We start from the raw sequence: 18,217 nt of genomic DNA on the forward strand, positions 1-18,217 counted from the left end.
GGCTTGGTCGTGGATGTAGTTTGTAGCTAGGATGGGGGTGACCCCGCCTGTGACTACAGCAAATACTGCTTGGCCAGGGCGCGTAAGAAGCGCGACTTGCGTACCATTGCGCTCTCCCGTTTGATCTCCTCATTGTTGTTGGCATTTAGCTCCAAGGTGCCCATCATTGAGATCTATAACACCGCAAGTGTGACCATTAAAATAATAATGAAATATGTCTGATCAATCTATTCGTTTTGACGTACCGCCTCCAGTTTTCGACTGTGTTCGCCTCGTTTCGCGTGTAGATTTACGATAAATTCGAGGAGCGTTGTATCCCATATGCAGCTGTAGTATGCATCCATGGCATCTGTGAAGTTAGATGACTTTTCGCTGAGATTCTTGAAGACAATGCCATAGTCGATCTCGTCTAGAAATTGACAAAGAACGGTGGCCTGCATGTGGCAGCCCAAGTTGGCGGCACACCTAATCATCTTCCTAATCACATAGTCATCGGCCACGTTGCGCTGTAGCGGCATGGTGCAGTAGTCGGTCCCCGTGACCAGGGCGTTAACATAGCAGCGCATGGCAGACTCATTATTGCCAATAGCCAGCTCTAGATCGCCCTTCATTTTTAGCCAGGAGATAGTCTGCGGATAGTAGCTGAGTGCCTCGGAAAGCAGCCACTGCAGCGTCTCACATACACTTCGCAGACTGTAGCTGTTTAGGCTGGAAGAATAAGTAAAATTTAAGAACTTGTTATTTATAAACCAGAATACTCCTACTTGTTAATGCTGGTGGGCCAGAGCTGCATGTATTCGCAGCTTAAATCGTGATTGGGGTCATCTTTCAGTATGTTGTGCATTTTTCCGAGCATGGAAATAGCAAGTCCAAAAACACTCTGATGGCGCACACGCTGCAGAAATGCTTGAAGCGAGCTGCTGGCGCCGCTGCCAGCGCCTGATGACGCACGCTTGGGCACATTGAGGAACAAGCTGAGCATCAGTTCCCAGGCATCGCGACACACCTTCTTGGGCCCCTTCATCTTTTCCATTTCAATAAAGGTGGCTGCAAAGGCCAACGGTAATTCCAACTGCTGCGCCCGCTTGTCTAGGTAAAGAAGCGGCGGGAAGTCCGTTAGATTCAGCAGCATGATTGCGCAGCTCTCGAGAATTTCCAGTCTTGGCATCATTGAATCGCCCGCCTGCAAAGCGCCCAAGCATTGTTTGCAACGTGTGCCGAGCGCTTGCAGGTCGAGTGGCTTCTGATGCCATTCATCCAAGCACTGCGTGATCTGTATATGCAGTATTTCCCAAGTTATCAGCTTGCACATCAATTGCGCACTGCCACCCAGTTCCTGACGTTGCGTTTCAGACTTAAGCACACTCAACATAGACACCGCATCAATGTAGTTGCCACGGGCCGCCAGCTCCCGCGCCTTTCCCAATAGTACGTAGCTGAAGTCTTGCAGAAAGCTAACCGGCATTGCCATGATAAGTGTTTTTAGCGGCTGTGGCACATCCCAGCTGGGATTGATTGCCCACAGCGGCTTACCAGGTGCCGTGCCACACAGTTTGACCAGTAGAATCCTCACACTGTTCGCATTCGTGCAGGTGATCAACTGACGCTCCAGCGCGGCTACATCAACGCGAGTCACTGTAATATAGGCAATCAGTGGAAATCAGTTCGTAGAAATTTGTTGGGTTAATAAGACCTACTTTTTGAATGGCATATCCAATCGTTGAGTGTAGCCAACGAGTTGCTAAGCACCGGCAGCGCCGCCTGGACTAGCTGCTCATCCAAATCGACCAGTTCCTCTTTAGAAAATATACCCATGCCTCGCAAAGTGTGTAGCAGCTGTCGGCTTTGTTCCAGCTGCTGCTGTTGCTGCTGGTACAAGACACAATCAATAAGAAAATGTTTAAGTGCCGCCTGCTCTGAATGGCTGCAGTGTGCCAGAGCATCTTGCATTGCCTCCATAAAGGGTGGCATGTAGTCCAAGTCATGGTACTTCTCAAAATACTCCACGCTGCCAAAAATATTGCCCCACTCGAACACGGTGCGAACTACATTTAGGGCGGCAACTTGCAGCAGCAACTGGCTCGTCTCTTTTAGCAGTCCGGTAGAGATCGCACCTTCAATGTCTAGCTCTACGTTCCGCCGGCTCACCAGTGGAATCTCACGCGCACGATTGTCTAGGCGCAGTATAGACACAATGTCTGTATAGCTGTTGAGCAGGGATTGATGAAAGCGTTCCAGTAGTGTCTGCTGTTGTGCGCTGATGCCACAAGCCTGCAACAGACCCTCCAACTCCGTGGGTCGAATGTGGCAAAAGAAGCGCGTCATTCCAGGTGGCAGCGCTTGAAGATTGCTGTTGCACCCGGCGGCTGAATCACGCGCCAGCACATACTGCTTGGTATGGAGGTAGTAATGGGCCAGCTCGGACTGAAGCTGGGCGCGCAGTTCTTGTGGAGTGATCAAGTGCATTATGTCGAAGTTCTGTGCGGTGCTTAGTGTGTCGCACTGCAGGGCCACAAAGCTGTCGTAGTGGAACACATGAAAAGGTTTGCTGGACGCTGATGAGCACAGCTGCTCCAGATATTCGATGGAGGGTTGGGTGGGTGTGTCCAAAAACTGTTGCAGCTGATCAACCGCCTGAAACCTGCCATTAGAAGTGAAACTATTAAGTCTGTCCGTAATTGTGCCTTAGACTCACATAAGGGGACGCGGACTCTTCAGTGCGCTGTCCTTAATGAGCTGCAGCCGAAGTATCATCCGATGGTAGATGGTCAGTGCAAAGCGCGCAGCACGCTCGTTTCCAGAGGGTGCTGAAAAACACAAGCACACACACACACACACAATCAATCTTACAGGACGCAAGTGTGGAAAAGGAAACTTACAAATCTTGAAATCAAAATCGTTTGGGAACGGAATGCTGACGACGCGACCATAGCTGATGGTGCATAGATCGCGCAGCAGACCCAGCTGCATGAGCACGGGCAGGCCTTTCTCTAGCGCATCCAGATCCCACCTGAGCCAAGTGGCCACCTTCAGCTCGAGAATTTTTAAGGCCAACTGTTTGCGCGTCAACTGCAGATGTACATCTCCCTGCCGTTGCTGCTGGGCTATGAGCGGCACATTGAGTGCCGCTGAGGCCGCAGGCGTGGTGGCATTGGCGCCGACGCTGGCACCGGCTAGGTTCTGCAAATCGCTGCCCGGCGTGACCACAGTTGATGCTATCGCGGTGTCCGGCGTCATGCTGATAAACTGCATGATTAGCTCCACGGCACTGGGCTCTGAAAGTATGTGAAATAAAGTTGCCAATGTCACATCTAAAAGATTTGGAGTAGCTTCGTTGCATCTCATACCGGGATTTTTGCATTGCAAATGCTGTGTTATTTTGTTCGGATCTAGTAGAAATTCAAACCACAATACTGTTTCTGCCGCCAGCGGTACTGGTTTGGGCTTCAGAGGGTCTTCCATGGTTTTATTAAATATTAAGTCCCTGCTTTTCGTTTCTCAAACATATGTTTTCGGCATCAAAAACTTAACAGTTTGCTCATCTGTTATTAACAGTGGAGGGCAACATTTCTGCTTGGGCTGCCATACCCGATTCTTCAGATTTATAAAAATATGCTAAAGCAATTGGCGGTACAGTTTTAGTTAATAATTTCTTTCAATTTTTGTTTTAGCTAGCCGGTAAATTGGAAAATGGGGCTTTAATTTAAATTTTGCTGTTATTGACAGATTCGAGCTACCAACAGCGTCACAAAATAGGAATAGCGAAGTCCAACTGTTATTTAAATATACTGCAAGTAAGGAACAGACAACATGACGTATATGCGTGGAGCGCGTAAATTTATAAATTTATTTTACTGCTTAAGTAATCAAACAAGTCTTTTGTCGGTTGGTAGATCTAGAAATGTTAAGCTGTGACTGGCAAATGTGTGTCTTCATATCGATATCTTCTATCGATATCTTTTGCCAGCTGTCGCAAATGTTCGTTGACATATTTTTGCGTTTTTCAACACTGTTTTCTCAGCAGAGCTCAACTGTTGCGTAGCTCCTCCAACAAGTATTCAAACTAGATAAATCAAGTCCAGGTTAAGCGGTAGATGGTATTCATATGTACATACATATGTATTTTTAAATCGCTTAACAAGACTTACTTCCTGGATTTATTAGTTATTTGAGTTTTTGGCAGCACCCATATTTAACATAAATTATGATTGTATTGTTCGCTTATAATTTAATTTTTTATTGAAAACTTTAGAAAAAACCTTTAAATGCACTGGGTGTCTATTAATTAATTAATAGTCGTCGATACAATTCTTAATTTAAAGTCATAAAACTCTTCTTTATGGCGGCTATTGCGCATAAATCGATAAAAGTCACAGACGATAAAAGAGGAGTATATAAAAATATATATATATATAATTTTTTTGGGTTCATTAAAAATGTAAAATAGTTTGAATGGTATTTGGCTCATTTATGCAAATATGTGGCATTTTATTTGAGATGCACATAATTTAGACTCAAAGTTTTTTAGTTGTATACCCTGTACCCGTTAAATAAGGAATCAAGGTATAATAAAGTTGAGCTAGGGTTCATTGCACAAAGCAGTCGATATATCCGAAGTCATAATTATGCGGATAAATTATCAAGAGTATGCGTATATGTATATGTATATGCTTATTTAAAGGTGAAGCTATAGATACAAACTGTTCTGTACAAAAACTATGTATGAACATTATAAAAGATAGTTCATGATTAAGTATAGATGGGTAATTTCTAGTCGGGCACTCTTGACTTTCTTGTTTTGATTTTATCAATTTTACACTGCGAGAATTAAATAAAAATGGGTCTTTATTTAATGATTTGATATTCTGTGTTTTTAGTATGATTTAAATTTATTCTTATTATATTTGCAATATTTATTTAATTAGTATCAAAGGTATTAATAAATTAGTTCTTGCTAAATGGGTTGAATTATTGATACAGCCAGCTATCTAAATGAAAAGAAAAAACATTGGGTTCAAATCCCAAGCTGGGATATGGATGTTCTAATATTGCAGCTACAGATTCAAGTAGCAAGCGTCATTGATAAAAATTAATATTAAAAATAAATAATTAATTTAAATATAACTTTAAAAAAAAAATTGTTATAATGTGTATCAAGAATTTCTCGCAGTGCTTATTCATCATGCTTCCACGTTCCCCGTCGAGTTTGGTCTCGTTTTACATAAAACTCTGATTTGCCGCTTTGTCTTGAAGTTTATGATCATTTCATGGCATAAGCTGGAAATAAGTATTTAACGTTCAGGTGATTTTATGCAAATTATGTATATGATTTTAATCGAGTCAGGTTGTTGTTTTTTATGACATTTTTCTTTCGCTTACTTGTATTCGTATTTCGGGGCTCGCTCTTGGCAACAGAAGCCAAGCCCATATAATTCGTTATGCAATTTTAGAAATAACTCACATTCAAGACATTGACTTGACCTATAGCTTGTGTACTACATTATATAAAAAAAGAAAACATTATACCCCTTTACCCATTTTAATTGTGTGCAGGGTATAAAAAGTTACGAGCAATTTCGGCCACGCCCGCAGAATATGGCCATATTAACTTTAGATAAACGAAGTTCGCCTTCAAAAATCAAACCAAAAAAATATTGCATATTGCGAAAAACTCTTCCCGCATTTATTGCAGAAATTTCATTTGAAATGTATATATATATATTTTGCGACCATATTCTACGGCCACTTTTGGGATTGGAGTATTGTACAGGTTTTATTTAATACTTAAATTCGTTATCGGCAAATTCTGAGAATTAAATTTTGATTGTCCTTAGCCATGAACTCGCAAACCTTGTAAGTGTGTCATAGTTTTTCTTTTTTTAATAATTATGCAATAATTTATAAACACGCCAGACGTATATAAAGAAATTGCAAATACAAATAAAATTGATAATAATGTTTTAGTTGCTTGACTTTGAAATTCTTGGGTTTGCTTTTGGAAGCAATAAAAATGTCAAATGCGTTTAAAATATATAAAACGTATATGCTTTCATTAAATAATTATAAATCTTGTATACCCTGTATAAGATCGAAATAGATTATGTAATGCCTAAGATTTTGGTCATATTGTTACGTTTGGCATTCAATGGTATTTTCCATCCCTATTTTCTAAATAACTTTAATCAGTATATTTATAAATCTCTATATATTAAATGGGATCAAAGTTGTTTGCCAAGAATGTGCACACGCAGCAGATTTGTTAATGCTTTTTTATTTATATTATTTATTTTTGTTTTGTGTGTTTGTTTTTGTTTTATTTAATGAATTCAAGAAAGTCTAAATCTCAGCTAAATATCATTAATTAGGCGCCTGCGCATGTCTCAATAACAGGCCCAGGCGCAGGTTATCAGTTCAGGCAGCACTTGTGGAATTCTTGATTAGAGCTGAAAGCTCAAGCGCAGTTTCATCAAATTCAGAGCGAAATCTATAATGACGGGGCTATATGGCATATAATGTATTTGGATTTGTTGCCAGGGCATGTGACAGACTCGAGCCAAACAAACATTTGCATAATGTGCTATACTTTGCTCTCGTATTAATGTAAATTTCTTTGTGTAGCTGGCTTATTGACTAAAACTAAATCAGCTAAAGAAGAAGAAAAAACGAACAAAAAACAAAAAAAAACGAAGAGGCGCTTCAACATTTTATGGCATTTAGACAAGAAGACCCTGAAAGATTCTATTGATTGAATCGTAAATTTGTTTTATATTTTAATTTCGATTAGAGCTTTGAGTTTCTTTGTTAGGAAATTTGCATTTTATGCAGGTTGATTAGCTCGTGCCATTCAGAAATGTCAAAGTATTCTGCATATTTATACTCTGGCCTAGCTATACGGAGCGTAATATATGAATAACTGACTGACCCAGTGAAATGTCTTTTGTTCACAATACTCATTCTTATTCAGAAAAGAGGTATTCAAAAAAAGAACGGAAATCAAACGTTTTAAGCACAGAGCTCACATGACTTTTTAAGAAAAACAGCGCATATAAAGTTGTTTTTATTTATTGCAAAAAAAAAAAATATATATATATATATATATATATTTATAAATAAAATAAAAAATGTAGTAAAAGAAAATGTCGCCGTTTATTTTGTCAGCTCAAACATTGGCGAGCTCTTTTTTTTTATTTTCTGTTAATATTTCAAAATGTCATTAATAATGCCATAAATTAACTAAATTCATTGCTATTGCTAAATCTTTTACGTATGGAGGCAACAGCAGGCAACAACAACAACAAAATCGGAAAATTTGAAAAAAGTTTTAAAAATGTTTTTCAAGAATTTCATGTCTGTCGCCTGCTGGCAGGCGGCATGGAAACAGCGACATGAAAATCTTTCAACAGCAGTTGACAGCGCCACACACACACACGCACATGCACATGCATATACACACCTACGCACACCTACTCGCGCTACTCAAACACTCTCAGAAATAACCCCACCCCAGAGATCCGTAGATCCACAGCTACTCCGCCCGGGGAGGCATCAAATGGTACAACATCTCTTAATTTCTGACTGAAATGAAAATTGTGCCGAGGTTTTCCGCCGCCGTGTCGTCGTTGATGGGTTCTGAAATGAGGCGCGTTCTTTCGTAAAGCGAATGCTTAAATATTTCCACACTTCCTTGTGAAATTAAAACGACAGCCAAAAGTCGCCGAACCCTAAATACCCTTATATACCATGATTTGCTTTAAGCCACTGTCAAAGATCTCTTATGTTTGAGGGTTATATATATATAGGATATATGATATAGAAATATGAGATAGAAATGTGCGATTAACAAATTTCCTCTAACCTGATGAGCTTTATTTTACAAACAGCCTAAAGAAGCACAAATGCCCTGCTGCCTTAGGGACACATAAGTTATGTAAATGTCTTTGTCGCTGCCATGGTCTGGTGCCGTGTGAGTTTTGGAAAAATAGTTTCAAAATGTTCGCTCGAATATTGTTCACGACATTTTTTTTAGAATTTCTTAGCTGTCCCCACACTGAATATTGTTAAGTATGTGTAGGTATGTATGTATGTATGTATATATGTACATGGTACATATGTATCCTATAACACATTTAGTGCGTGAAGACGTCGCATTTTGTTCTAATTTTGCCTCCAAAACTTTTTTGTCGCTCTGCGCCGTGTTTATTGGTATCATTTTCAACGTAATACTCGCAATTAAGAGTTTCTATTTTGGATACCTCGACAATGTGTCGGGCTGTTTGACAAAGTTATGCGGAATTTACTGTTCGTGCTACGTTGGCAACGTGGATCATTTGGACCTGGAGCAGCTGTCAACGAGCCAAACGATGCTCCATCTAAATCTGAGAATGTTGTGCATTGGAAAGACATGTTTATGTATATAGAGAAAAAATCATTTCCATTCAAAGAACCGGTAGAGAAATCGGGAAACAATTTTCTTGGTTTAAGCCTCGATGCAACTCCCCCACTTAGAGTTCAACTCGCGAATCTGGTTCAAGCCGTGGCTGGTCTTTAATTTTTCATTTTCATTTCAATGAAAGGGTTTAATTTTTTACTTCTAATTTCTGCTTATCTCCAAAATATGATTAGATAAACGCAGTGAATGGGGCCCAAGTTGTTTATGTTTTAATGCTGGGTCTCCCCTAAAATATAATTAATTTGAACCAAATCATTTTTAATGACAAAATGTATTCTTAGTAAAAGAATTAATTGGAGTTTCGAGGGCTTGCAGCCTTAAGGCTAATTGATTTTATTTCAGTGGTCGAATCATCATTTGCACTCTCTTGTAGGCATAATTAATTCCTTGCCATTGTACCCAGCAGTCGCCACGACCCGCAAGATCTTGTCCGTACTCGCCACCCAAATATTCGCCATTAAGATTACTGCAAGCACAGAAGATATATATATTAATAACTTAACTCATAAGGTTAACCGTCTTTGCTTACCTGTACATGCAACTTTTATACCACCAAGCACCTGAGAACTGTGCAGCACAGTTTATGGTGCTATTGTCATTGTCGCGGTCGAAGGTGCTGAACTTCATGTTCTGATGGTACCGGAGCGCATCTCCAGCATTGCCGGTATATATACCCAGGGTATTTAGGCCGTACAGATTGGCCTCGTTGCCGATGGCAAATGCGGAATAGTTGGCATAACGACTTTGGCCATGAAAATCCTCAAGGTATACGTACAACTCGTGTGGCTGAGATGCAGTTAGAGCATTCAACTTATTTAGGCCAATGAAGAAGCTGCCATCCAAATCGCCAAATCCTTGCTGGTAGGCTGACCAATTGCGGAAGAAGTTAATGTTGGCATCCACACGTCGCTGGATGACTAACCAGCCAGTGCCGGCCATGGTGGCATCGCAATAGACGTTAAAGGGCTCTCCACCCTTCAGCTGAATCTTGTAGATGCCATTCTTCTTTGCCTTGGCTTCCTTGCAGGAGGCGGGATACGTTTTGAAGGGCGTTATGTCCGCGAACGACTGCGCAGTAGCCACAGTCAGGCACAGCACCGATAGGATAATGTGTAGAGCTCCCATTCTCCTACAATGGGGCTGCTTTGACTAACTGTGATTTTATAGAACTTGCCCTCTTTATACGGAGTGGGATAAAATTCAATGACTCACTTCTGGCATTGATTAGATTTCACTGGACTTCTTAGAAAATGAATTTGACACTTGAGACTCAGTAAAAGTAACATAAATAAATTGATAGCCGGTTTCTATAATTGATTACTTATCCTAAAAGAACACACGCATGCCTTAAGGCTTTTTAGCTGACTGAGTTCTATAAGTCAAATGAGCACTATTGATTAGATTGTAATTTAGTTAAAATATCATTATCATATGGCAAAAAAAAAAATGGAAGATAGGAGTAATAACAGTTTTGCTCAAACAGGGCTTCAAAGAGTATACTTTTAGGTGTTTTATCATATTTGTAGGATATAGCTACGAAATATGGTCGGGCTATCAAATGCTATTTCCACTAATTTTCCGCCCATACATTAAACTTCCATTTGTATAAAACTGTTTGTCCGGACTAACTGTTTGATTGGTGATCAACCTGATTCTACCCGCAACTGTGGTAAATTGTCGGGTAGACATTAATTTTCCACGAGGGGCAACTGTGGGAAAAACTTATATCTAAAATTGTAAGCTTAAGATTTGACACAGGCAGGGTCGGAAAGCACCTACTTGTTATATCATAAAAAGTTGAAAGAGCTTGAAGTTGATTGGACGAAAATTAAATTATGATCTTTAATACAATTGTTTTTCACCAAGTGAATATTTACATCATACCAACAGGTAAATATTATTTTATTTACAGTTCATGTATGAGAAACAATTAAATGTATCCAATTTAAAAGTCAATATGAACTTTGCGCTGAAGAAAAAAATAAGGTAAATAAGTAAGATTGCTTTAGACTGGAGTGCCCGACTAGCAGATACCCTGAACCCAACGCCATGCGGGCTTGTCTCTATTTATACACCCACAAAATCGCGTATTTACCTAAGACCATTAATTTATTAAATTAAGGTTTAATATTATTTAATAATTTTATAGTAGACAAAGTGGATGTGTTTGCCGCTAACGGCTTTGCACAGCCGTTTAAACTAGTTTTGATTGATCTTAAGCAGGTAGATATTTAATTGTTTGCCGATTCACCTTTTGTACTTTTTGTATTTGGCAGATCGTGCATCTCATCGAATCCCACATGCCGTTCACTCAATCACGTTTTACCGTTTACGTCGCCCATCAATAGTCTCAAATACACCTCGCCAAACAAAATCCAAATCCAACGAGCGATCGCCTCTTTGATGGTCCCAGCCAGCAATGACACACATTTGTCATAACGAGCCAACTTCAAAAGGCCGTCGGAGCCAGACAATGTGGCCAAGTGCAGAGTAAAAGCAAAACCAAAGCCAAAATCAAATGCAAAGGCAAACAACGCAAACGCAAGACGAACAGAAACGGGAAGTTGTCCATAGAGAGAACTTGGCTCACAAAAAGCGCAACAAGTGAAAGACAAATGTGCCTGCCGGCCATCAATTGTCAAAGTCAAACGCCAACAAGGCTGACGGATTTCCACTCATAGTGTGAAATAATTTCACAGATGTGTTTTTGGATACCCTACACTCGATGAAAATTTCTATGAATGGGTGTAAAGGTTTCCTGCATATGTTTGTTACAGCTCCAACTCCTAAAAGTATAAAGGAATCTTGATCAGGATGACGAGGTAAGTGCTTGAAATTTAAGATAAATATTCGCGTATATTCTGATTATTGCTAAAAAATTGATACTTCCCGAAAATGAAACAACGTTTAAGCATAACTCGAAGATTATAAGAGGTTTTCGTATAATATAATGCTTAAAGCTGGAAGACCTTGTTAGAGTGTGGGGCCAAGATAATCACAATTGATTCATAAATAAAATTCGAATCTTTGTTACAACGCTTCGAGCTGGGTATCTTCTGGTCGGACCCAGCTCAATCACATGCTTTTTCGTACCATTCAAGCAGAACGAGTATTTTGAGGTGAACGGTAAAGTGAATCTGGTTACAGTTTTAATAAGTTTTAAGAAATTATAAATTGACTCAGATAACAATCTGCACAGAGTTTTTAATACTTGTTGAAAAAGTTGAAAAGGGTGTATTGATTTTGTGCAATGCTTAGAAAACTTGGCATCTGTACTCTCTTTTATATTATTAATTTTATTTGTTTTGCCAAGAATAAGCCAGCAATTTTGGCTATAACATGATAAACACGGTATATATAGAGGCTACGCTTTATCAAATGGCCAAATCTTAATCTCTGATGGGACGAGCTTCATGGTGAAACGTCGAATCACGTGGAATATGTACTCGCCTTGGATAATGTGCTAAGAGTATATGGCTGCGCCCACTGGGGGAGTGATAAATAAGAAAAAGCGATATCCTTTACAGTTTAAGAGGTAGATTTATAATATTTGGAATGACGTCAGCTGATGAACTCCGCTAAAGATCAATGTTAAAAATACTTTAATGACTTCTATTGGGGGTGTGACTAGTGGGGCATATATAAATCTTCCATCAAATTAGTTTTACCTTAACTCACTTTGGCAGAGTATTGTGCAGTTGCTTGCACCCGACTGCAATGTAGTTGTTTGTTGTGATTCTAAACGTTATACCGGAAATCGTATAACAAAACTTTTTAATTTTCCTTTCTCTTTCTTTTATATCTACCTATTATGATTGTTTTTTCTGACATTATAGTTTATTTACATTAAATTCATTATGTTCTGATGGTACTTATGTTAAACTTATTGTCACGCGCAAGTATCGGAATGTAAAGAACCTTAAGAAAGAAAGCTCGTTTATTTTTTGTGGCTGTTGTGTCAATATGTTGTAGAGCAAATATAGGAGCCGCTCCCTCTTCATCAACGGTCTGTGCTCGAGTTCAGCAGACTTCGAGCCAGGTCCAGAAAACAGCTGAACATTTAGTGTTGCGAACATAAAAAGAAATACAAAACCTACAATTTGCTTTCTTTATTGAAACAGTTGGCATCTGGTTGTATTTCTTCAATGCCAATGGCTTTTTATGACTTGTTGCCCTGCAGTTATTTGTTAAAAAGATGAATGCGTTTAAACCTTTCTTTTAGGATGCACGAGTCGTATGAACAACATAATTTGTTTTAAGAAGAATTTGCTAAGAGTCCTATGAAGATAATTTATTCAGCATTTCTGCCTAAATATTAAACTTAAGCCATGCCATGTATATTTTCTTGAATGAATGCTGAAAGGGTATTTAAGATTCGCTTTGCATTTGATTTATTGTGCTTTTGTGTTGTTTCGGACTCACAGGTGAATTGAATTCAGTTAAGTTGTACAGCTGTTTCAAAGGTGTTTGGTTAATTTTTTGGTGCCTACTCCTAAAACTAGGCGAAAACCTCAGTGAGCTGGCGGAATCAGCAAGAACTATAAATGTTTCAGGGCTTTCCCATTAACATTCCTCGATAAACGAGCAAATCAACTACAGGTAGCAACAGGTAGCAGCTGCTGCTCTTTCACGCACGCACAAAGTAGTGCTAGGAGTCCTATGTATCTGGCAACTCGGTTTTATTTATATGCCCGGCCGCACTTATTAGTCTGTTAGTCTGTCCGCACTTAAATAAATCCTTCAGCAGGCTCGTCAAAAACTGTTTACCATGAAGAGCGTAAGTGGATTTGACAACTGTCAACTGCTCACAGTCGCAGTCGCAGTCGCAGTCGCTGTCACTGCTTCTTGCATGCTAATCACGTGTGGAGCGGGGTTCGGGTTCACTTGCCGCAATAATTCCCTGGATAGGCTCTTCCAGCAGGCACTTGACTGTGGCTCCTACTACTATATATAATATGTATACCCAAGCATAACATGTGCGAGCTGGTTGAGGTATCATCGTTGTTGTGCCCCTCATTAAAACTCAATACATATTAAATTTATTTGCAGTAAAGTGCGTTTGAAGCCTTTGATAAGTCTGACTAAGGCTGAACAGGATATGCATTTGATTTATAGCCATAGACTGAAGCAGCAGCTGACTGTACTCAAATCGGAGTCCTAAAGACAGCTTTGATATTCGCCACATGCTAAGACTATTGAGTTTTGTTTCTTTTAAGCGATAACAATTATGTTTTAATAATCCTCTTGCGATCTCTGAGTTAGTTAAAATAAAAAGATTATATTTGAAATCAATTTATGATGTGATAGGAAAGAAGTGTATAAAAATCGATTTTGAAATTTAGCTTTTTAAGCGCTTGAGTCACGAAATTCAACATATGTCGTCTAGAATTCAATATGCAAGTATCAAGTATCTTTCATTTTATGGCCTTGTAAAAATAGTATTACAAGAGCCCATAGATTGTTTGCTTAAACCGTAATCGTATCGTATTTTAGTATAAGACTTCACTGGACGCACTCTTTTCTGGTGTTTTATGGATCTCGTAGCTTGTCCCACTCTTAAATATATGCATATATGCACATCCATATGTTTGTATGGAAATTGTAGCCAGAACAACAGGTGGATACGATAGTTGAAAATTTATGAAACTTTTTAATTAAGCCGCGACTAGAAGGCGGCTAATGAATTGACTGGAAGCGCATTGGCCATAAATTTTAATTATGCCCAGTCAGTGATTATAAGAAGAAGAAGAAGAAGAAGAAGACGGTGAAGATCCCCGTTTCAAACTCAAACTCCCATCGCGATCGCCCAACGCCATCGCCTAAGTGTGTCACAGTCAGCGGTCAAATTATATATTCAAAATTAATCGAAACCCAGGCGAGGCAAACCCAAGCATTTGTATTATGTTGTAGAAGAAGCGAAGAAGCACACAAAAACATAAATTAAATAACCCATGAATTCTACTTGGCAGCCTCGGCGATGGTATCGATAGTATATTGACTGGCGTCGTCATCCCGATCGCTGTCAGGATATGCCAATGACCCCGCTCCTAGAGGAAACCAACAACCACCACAACGGCGCACAAGAAACCAATCTGGCAGCCAAGCAGCCCGACATCCTTGCCCATCCACATATATTTCTACTTATGCTTTATGCTCTTTTCTGGGCTTACCCAAACAGAAACGCTTCATTGGGCAGGTCGCGATATGAATAGGATAAGATGGGATGGTCAGGTCTGGCACAGTATGGCAAGTGGCATATACATGCAAGAGTGGAAGGTGTCAAATAACCAGCTAAGCGCATGACTCTCTCTCTTGTATATACAGACATTTAGAGTTTGAGGTTGTTTGTATTAATGTTTCTTGTTGTAAGTATCTTGAGTGCAAAACAGTTATCACAGCTATGAGAACGTGCTCGGCGTGAGATTTGTTGTCTGGCTTTAGTTGTCTCTTAAACTTAAGAAAACGAGAATCCAGTGCTTTAGTCTACTGCTAATCGACTTCTTGTATCCAGGAATGGGATAAGGATAGCTCCTCCAAAAAGACATTTTGCTGAAAGTTACTAAAAAGTTTTATTTGAATTAAGATTTATTTATTTTCTATCATTGACTGTCAGAATCTGAGTATCTTTGAGGTCATTGTTTGCTTCATTTTCTAATGTTTGAATCCTTAGGAACTTAGTTAGTTAATCTCATATTTGGTGAAATTGTTTAAGCTTTAAAGTTGAGCAAAACTTCAGAATTTTAGAACTAATATCCCACTATTTCTCGCATGTCACATAGCATATCACATCCATATCACATATATCATAAAGTGGAGTTTACCAATAAGACAAACTTCATTTCACTTCTGATATTACGCGATATCATACCATAATAAAGACAGACAGATGTATATATATATAATAACAATATATATATATAAATATTATATCGATGTGCCTTGGTCAATTTGGTCGCACTTCAGATTTTCTTTTAAAAGTATTATCGTTTTTATTATAAAGCGTAAATCAAACAATTTGTCCTAAATAAGTCACGTCTGCATATTTCAGTTCAGGCTCGGCTTCGGTTTCGGCGGCTTTCCATTGTTTTGCCTTTTTGGCTCTCGATTTACCATTTGCCATCTTTTATTTATGAACTTGGAACGATTCTCGGACTGGGATCGAATCCTTTTTTGGTCATGTGGCGCGTTCATTTCTTGTTTATGCTTCTCTGTGTTTTTTTCTTCTTCATTCTCTACCTCTCCGTTATCGGGCGTGTTGTATCTTTTGTTGTGGCTTTTAACCAATTGCCCGGCACTTGGCGGGCCGACTTTTAACAGGCCATAAATCTGCCCTGTCCCAAAAGCCTAGCCATGCGCCCGGCTGCTGGCTTGATTTAGTAGCGCTTCGGATCTGCAACTGCCAAAACTGACAGTTGTAGCACTTCAACAATTTGATGTCTTAAACAGCCACAAACAAATCAAAATCTACACTTGCAGATTTTTTACTCCATACCTGACTTCCGGATCATCCTCAGCCTTGCTCTTTTTGCTTGTTAACGAGTTCAACATGGGCGTTATTTAAGTATAAGCTGATGAATTGGCTCTTGTTTAACTCACGAGCTCTTGTCCTTGGCTCAGTTCTTAAGATCCTTCTTAATTCGACTCGCATGCGTAAAAATTGTGCAGAACGCTCATAAATTTTTCACACCTTATGATTATTGTAACCTTCCCCTAAGTGTTCACGATTTTATAGGAGTGACTACTGGCAGAATTTTAAGACAACGAACCCCAAGAATCATTAAGCATTTAAAAAATACTTCATTATACAATGAAGTCATTGAAAATGGGTAACAAAGGGTATAATAGATTTGTCCATCTGTATGTAACAGACAGAATGAAGCATCAACAGTAACAATATTTTTGATCAGGCCGACGAATGAGTCCTTTTAGCATGACCCTCTATAAGTCTGTCAGTGGATCCTTCCATTTAGCAAATATATCAATAAACATGGAGTTTTAGATAAGAGCTTTCAGCCATAACTCAGAGATTAGAAGAGCTGGAGTCGTATATACAGATGCCCTTCTCTTAGAGGAATAGCCCTTGGTGTTCGTATGTACACAACTTTGGATGCAATCGTAAAGACCTCAATAGATCATACTGCAAATACGTTATTTAGTTATTTAAGAATGTTTTTGTCACATTGTGAGCCAAAAGGAGGAGACTTGCTTAAGGTGAATGCATGTATGAAGGTGTTTTGTCTAGGTGTACATCAAGGAAGTCCGAGCGACAGCTCGGCGTTGAGTTCGGGATATCTCCTAGCCGGGGACTCCCGGCTAAGATACTCTTACCAAGTATTTTTTATTACGCTTAGTACCCACATGTACGAAAGTTCTTTCTAACCACTTGAACCTGTTGCAAGGTTCGTCTGCGTGCAGCATAAAAAAGTTCATGAATAAAATTCTTTCGCTCATTCGCCGCGTACTTTGATAAGACCACAATGCCGGTTCCGAAGGCAATGGACGAATGCAGCGCCGGGTTTATCGCCGTTGCGGTTGGAGGCTTTTGGGCATTTATCACTAGCAATTGCCCAAGCTGCAGGGTGTGCGTGTTTTTAATGGATTTCTGCCTAATGTTTGAGCGCAGCTGTGCTGGTCCCACAAGGCTTCAATTGATTTTGAATTATGTGTTTAGATTCAGAGCTACGCTCGGATGCCTAATCACACTTGTGACTTCAGAATATGTATGGAAGGCTATCAAGAAACTGGATCGCTGCTCGTTGGGGAATAGTGCTCAGCCATTCAGTCGCCAAATATTCAACAATCAAAGGTAAAGAGAGAGAGAGAGAGAGACAGAGGGAAAAAGAGAGAGAAAAGTAAATTGCCATTTCCTTGGAACCATAACTCAACATCGCCAATATATTTAAACCCCTGGCAGTTTTATATAAAAGTAAAAATATTTCCGATAAATAAAACTGATGTGTAATTATGAATTGTTGGAAATTCAAAGTCATATAATTTTCCGTGAACTGGATTTCTATAGGTATATGTCTGGAAAATATATAAAGGCTGGAAACCGGTTCCGCCCAATGTGGTTCGAGTCTGAAATTTCAATATCAGCACTCCAGTCGATACAACTATCGACTTCTTTTAAATCCTTATGCGTTGGCGCCGCAGACTGAGAGAAATTCGCCCTGCTGACCATCCCACTAGGTAGATTATCCACTCCATGAATTTCTTTAACTTCATGCTAAAGTATTTTGGTCAATATTATTTTACGCAAGATGATCTCCAATTTATCACTTTTTTGATATTTTATTACACAGTGAGCTGTATATATATATGCATATAATTGTTGTACCGTGGTCCAGTGTAATTGTGCCTGTTGTGCAAGTTTCTTGGCTACTCTATCAAAATGCAGAATACGTCGCAATGCATCCAGTCAAAAATCTACAAGTACTTAATTAAAAACTATGACCAGGCTCTGTATGCAGCATCCACATGCTCATATACTCATACAGACACATATATGTACATGTATGTATGTATGCATACTCGTGGCTGTTGCTCAAAGATGAAGATGATTCTGCGGGCCAGTCAAAAATGCGGCAGCTGTCGGCATGGAGCATACACTTGTCACTGATCCACCGGTTGCTGCCGCTGGCTGCCACATATCGCAGTTTTAGCTCCAGTTCGAATTCCAGTTTCAGCTCCAGCTCCAGCTCCCAGTTAAAGTCGTAGCCCTCATTCTCGATTCATTATCTGTATGTATGTCCGTCTTTGGCAGAGCAA

General features: G+C 39.5%; 2 protein-coding genes across 2 annotated transcripts; both read right to left on the reverse strand.

Moving 5' to 3' along the window:
* Positions 1–30: 30 nt before the first annotated feature.
* On the reverse strand, positions 31–3,873 carry LOC115760669 (integrator complex subunit 8). Its single transcript, XM_030702139.1, has 7 exons — positions 3,348–3,873; positions 2,880–3,275; positions 2,696–2,807; positions 1,698–2,641; positions 765–1,635; positions 246–708; positions 31–173 (listed from the first exon to the last, which is right to left on the reverse strand). The coding sequence occupies exons 1-7, from the start codon at positions 3,460–3,462 to the stop codon at positions 54–56; spliced, it is 3,021 nt and encodes a 1,006-aa protein (XP_030557999.1). The 5' UTR covers positions 3,463–3,873; the 3' UTR covers positions 31–53.
* Positions 3,874–8,572: 4,699 nt separating this feature from the next.
* On the reverse strand, positions 8,573–9,616 carry LOC115758620 (ficolin-2). Its single transcript, XM_030699357.1, has 2 exons — positions 8,979–9,616; positions 8,573–8,915 (listed from the first exon to the last, which is right to left on the reverse strand). The coding sequence occupies exons 1-2, from the start codon at positions 9,572–9,574 to the stop codon at positions 8,783–8,785; spliced, it is 729 nt and encodes a 242-aa protein (XP_030555217.1). The 5' UTR covers positions 9,575–9,616; the 3' UTR covers positions 8,573–8,782.
* Between the last annotated feature and the right edge of the window lie 8,601 nt (positions 9,617–18,217).

This window comes from Drosophila novamexicana, unplaced genomic scaffold (genome assembly GCF_003285875.2).
Source record: "Drosophila novamexicana strain 15010-1031.04,08,12 unplaced genomic scaffold, DnovRS2.1 tig00000008-arrow-pilon, whole genome shotgun sequence".
NCBI classification, from domain to species: Eukaryota; Metazoa; Arthropoda; class Insecta; order Diptera; family Drosophilidae; genus Drosophila; species Drosophila novamexicana.

Bases quoted from the DNA above. Each gene is read 5' to 3' on its own strand.
- LOC115760669 (XM_030702139.1), bottom strand. From the start codon at position 3,462: ATGGAAGACCCTCTGAAGCCCAAACCAGTACCGCTGGCGGCAGAAACA. The intron at 3,276-3,347 runs GTATGAGATGCA...ACATACTTTCAG, and splicing joins TTTGCAATGCAAAAATCCCG to AGCCCAGTGCCGTGGAGCTA. The intron at 2,808-2,879 runs GTAAGTTTCCTT...TGTGTTTTTCAG, and splicing joins CGATTTTGATTTCAAGATTT to CACCCTCTGGAAACGAGCGT.
- LOC115758620 (XM_030699357.1), bottom strand. From the start codon at position 9,574: ATGGGAGCTCTACACATTATCCTATCGGTGCTGTGCCTGACTGTGGCT. The intron at 8,916-8,978 runs GTAAGCAAAGAC...CTGTGCTTGCAG, and splicing joins TATAAAAGTTGCATGTACAG to TAATCTTAATGGCGAATATT.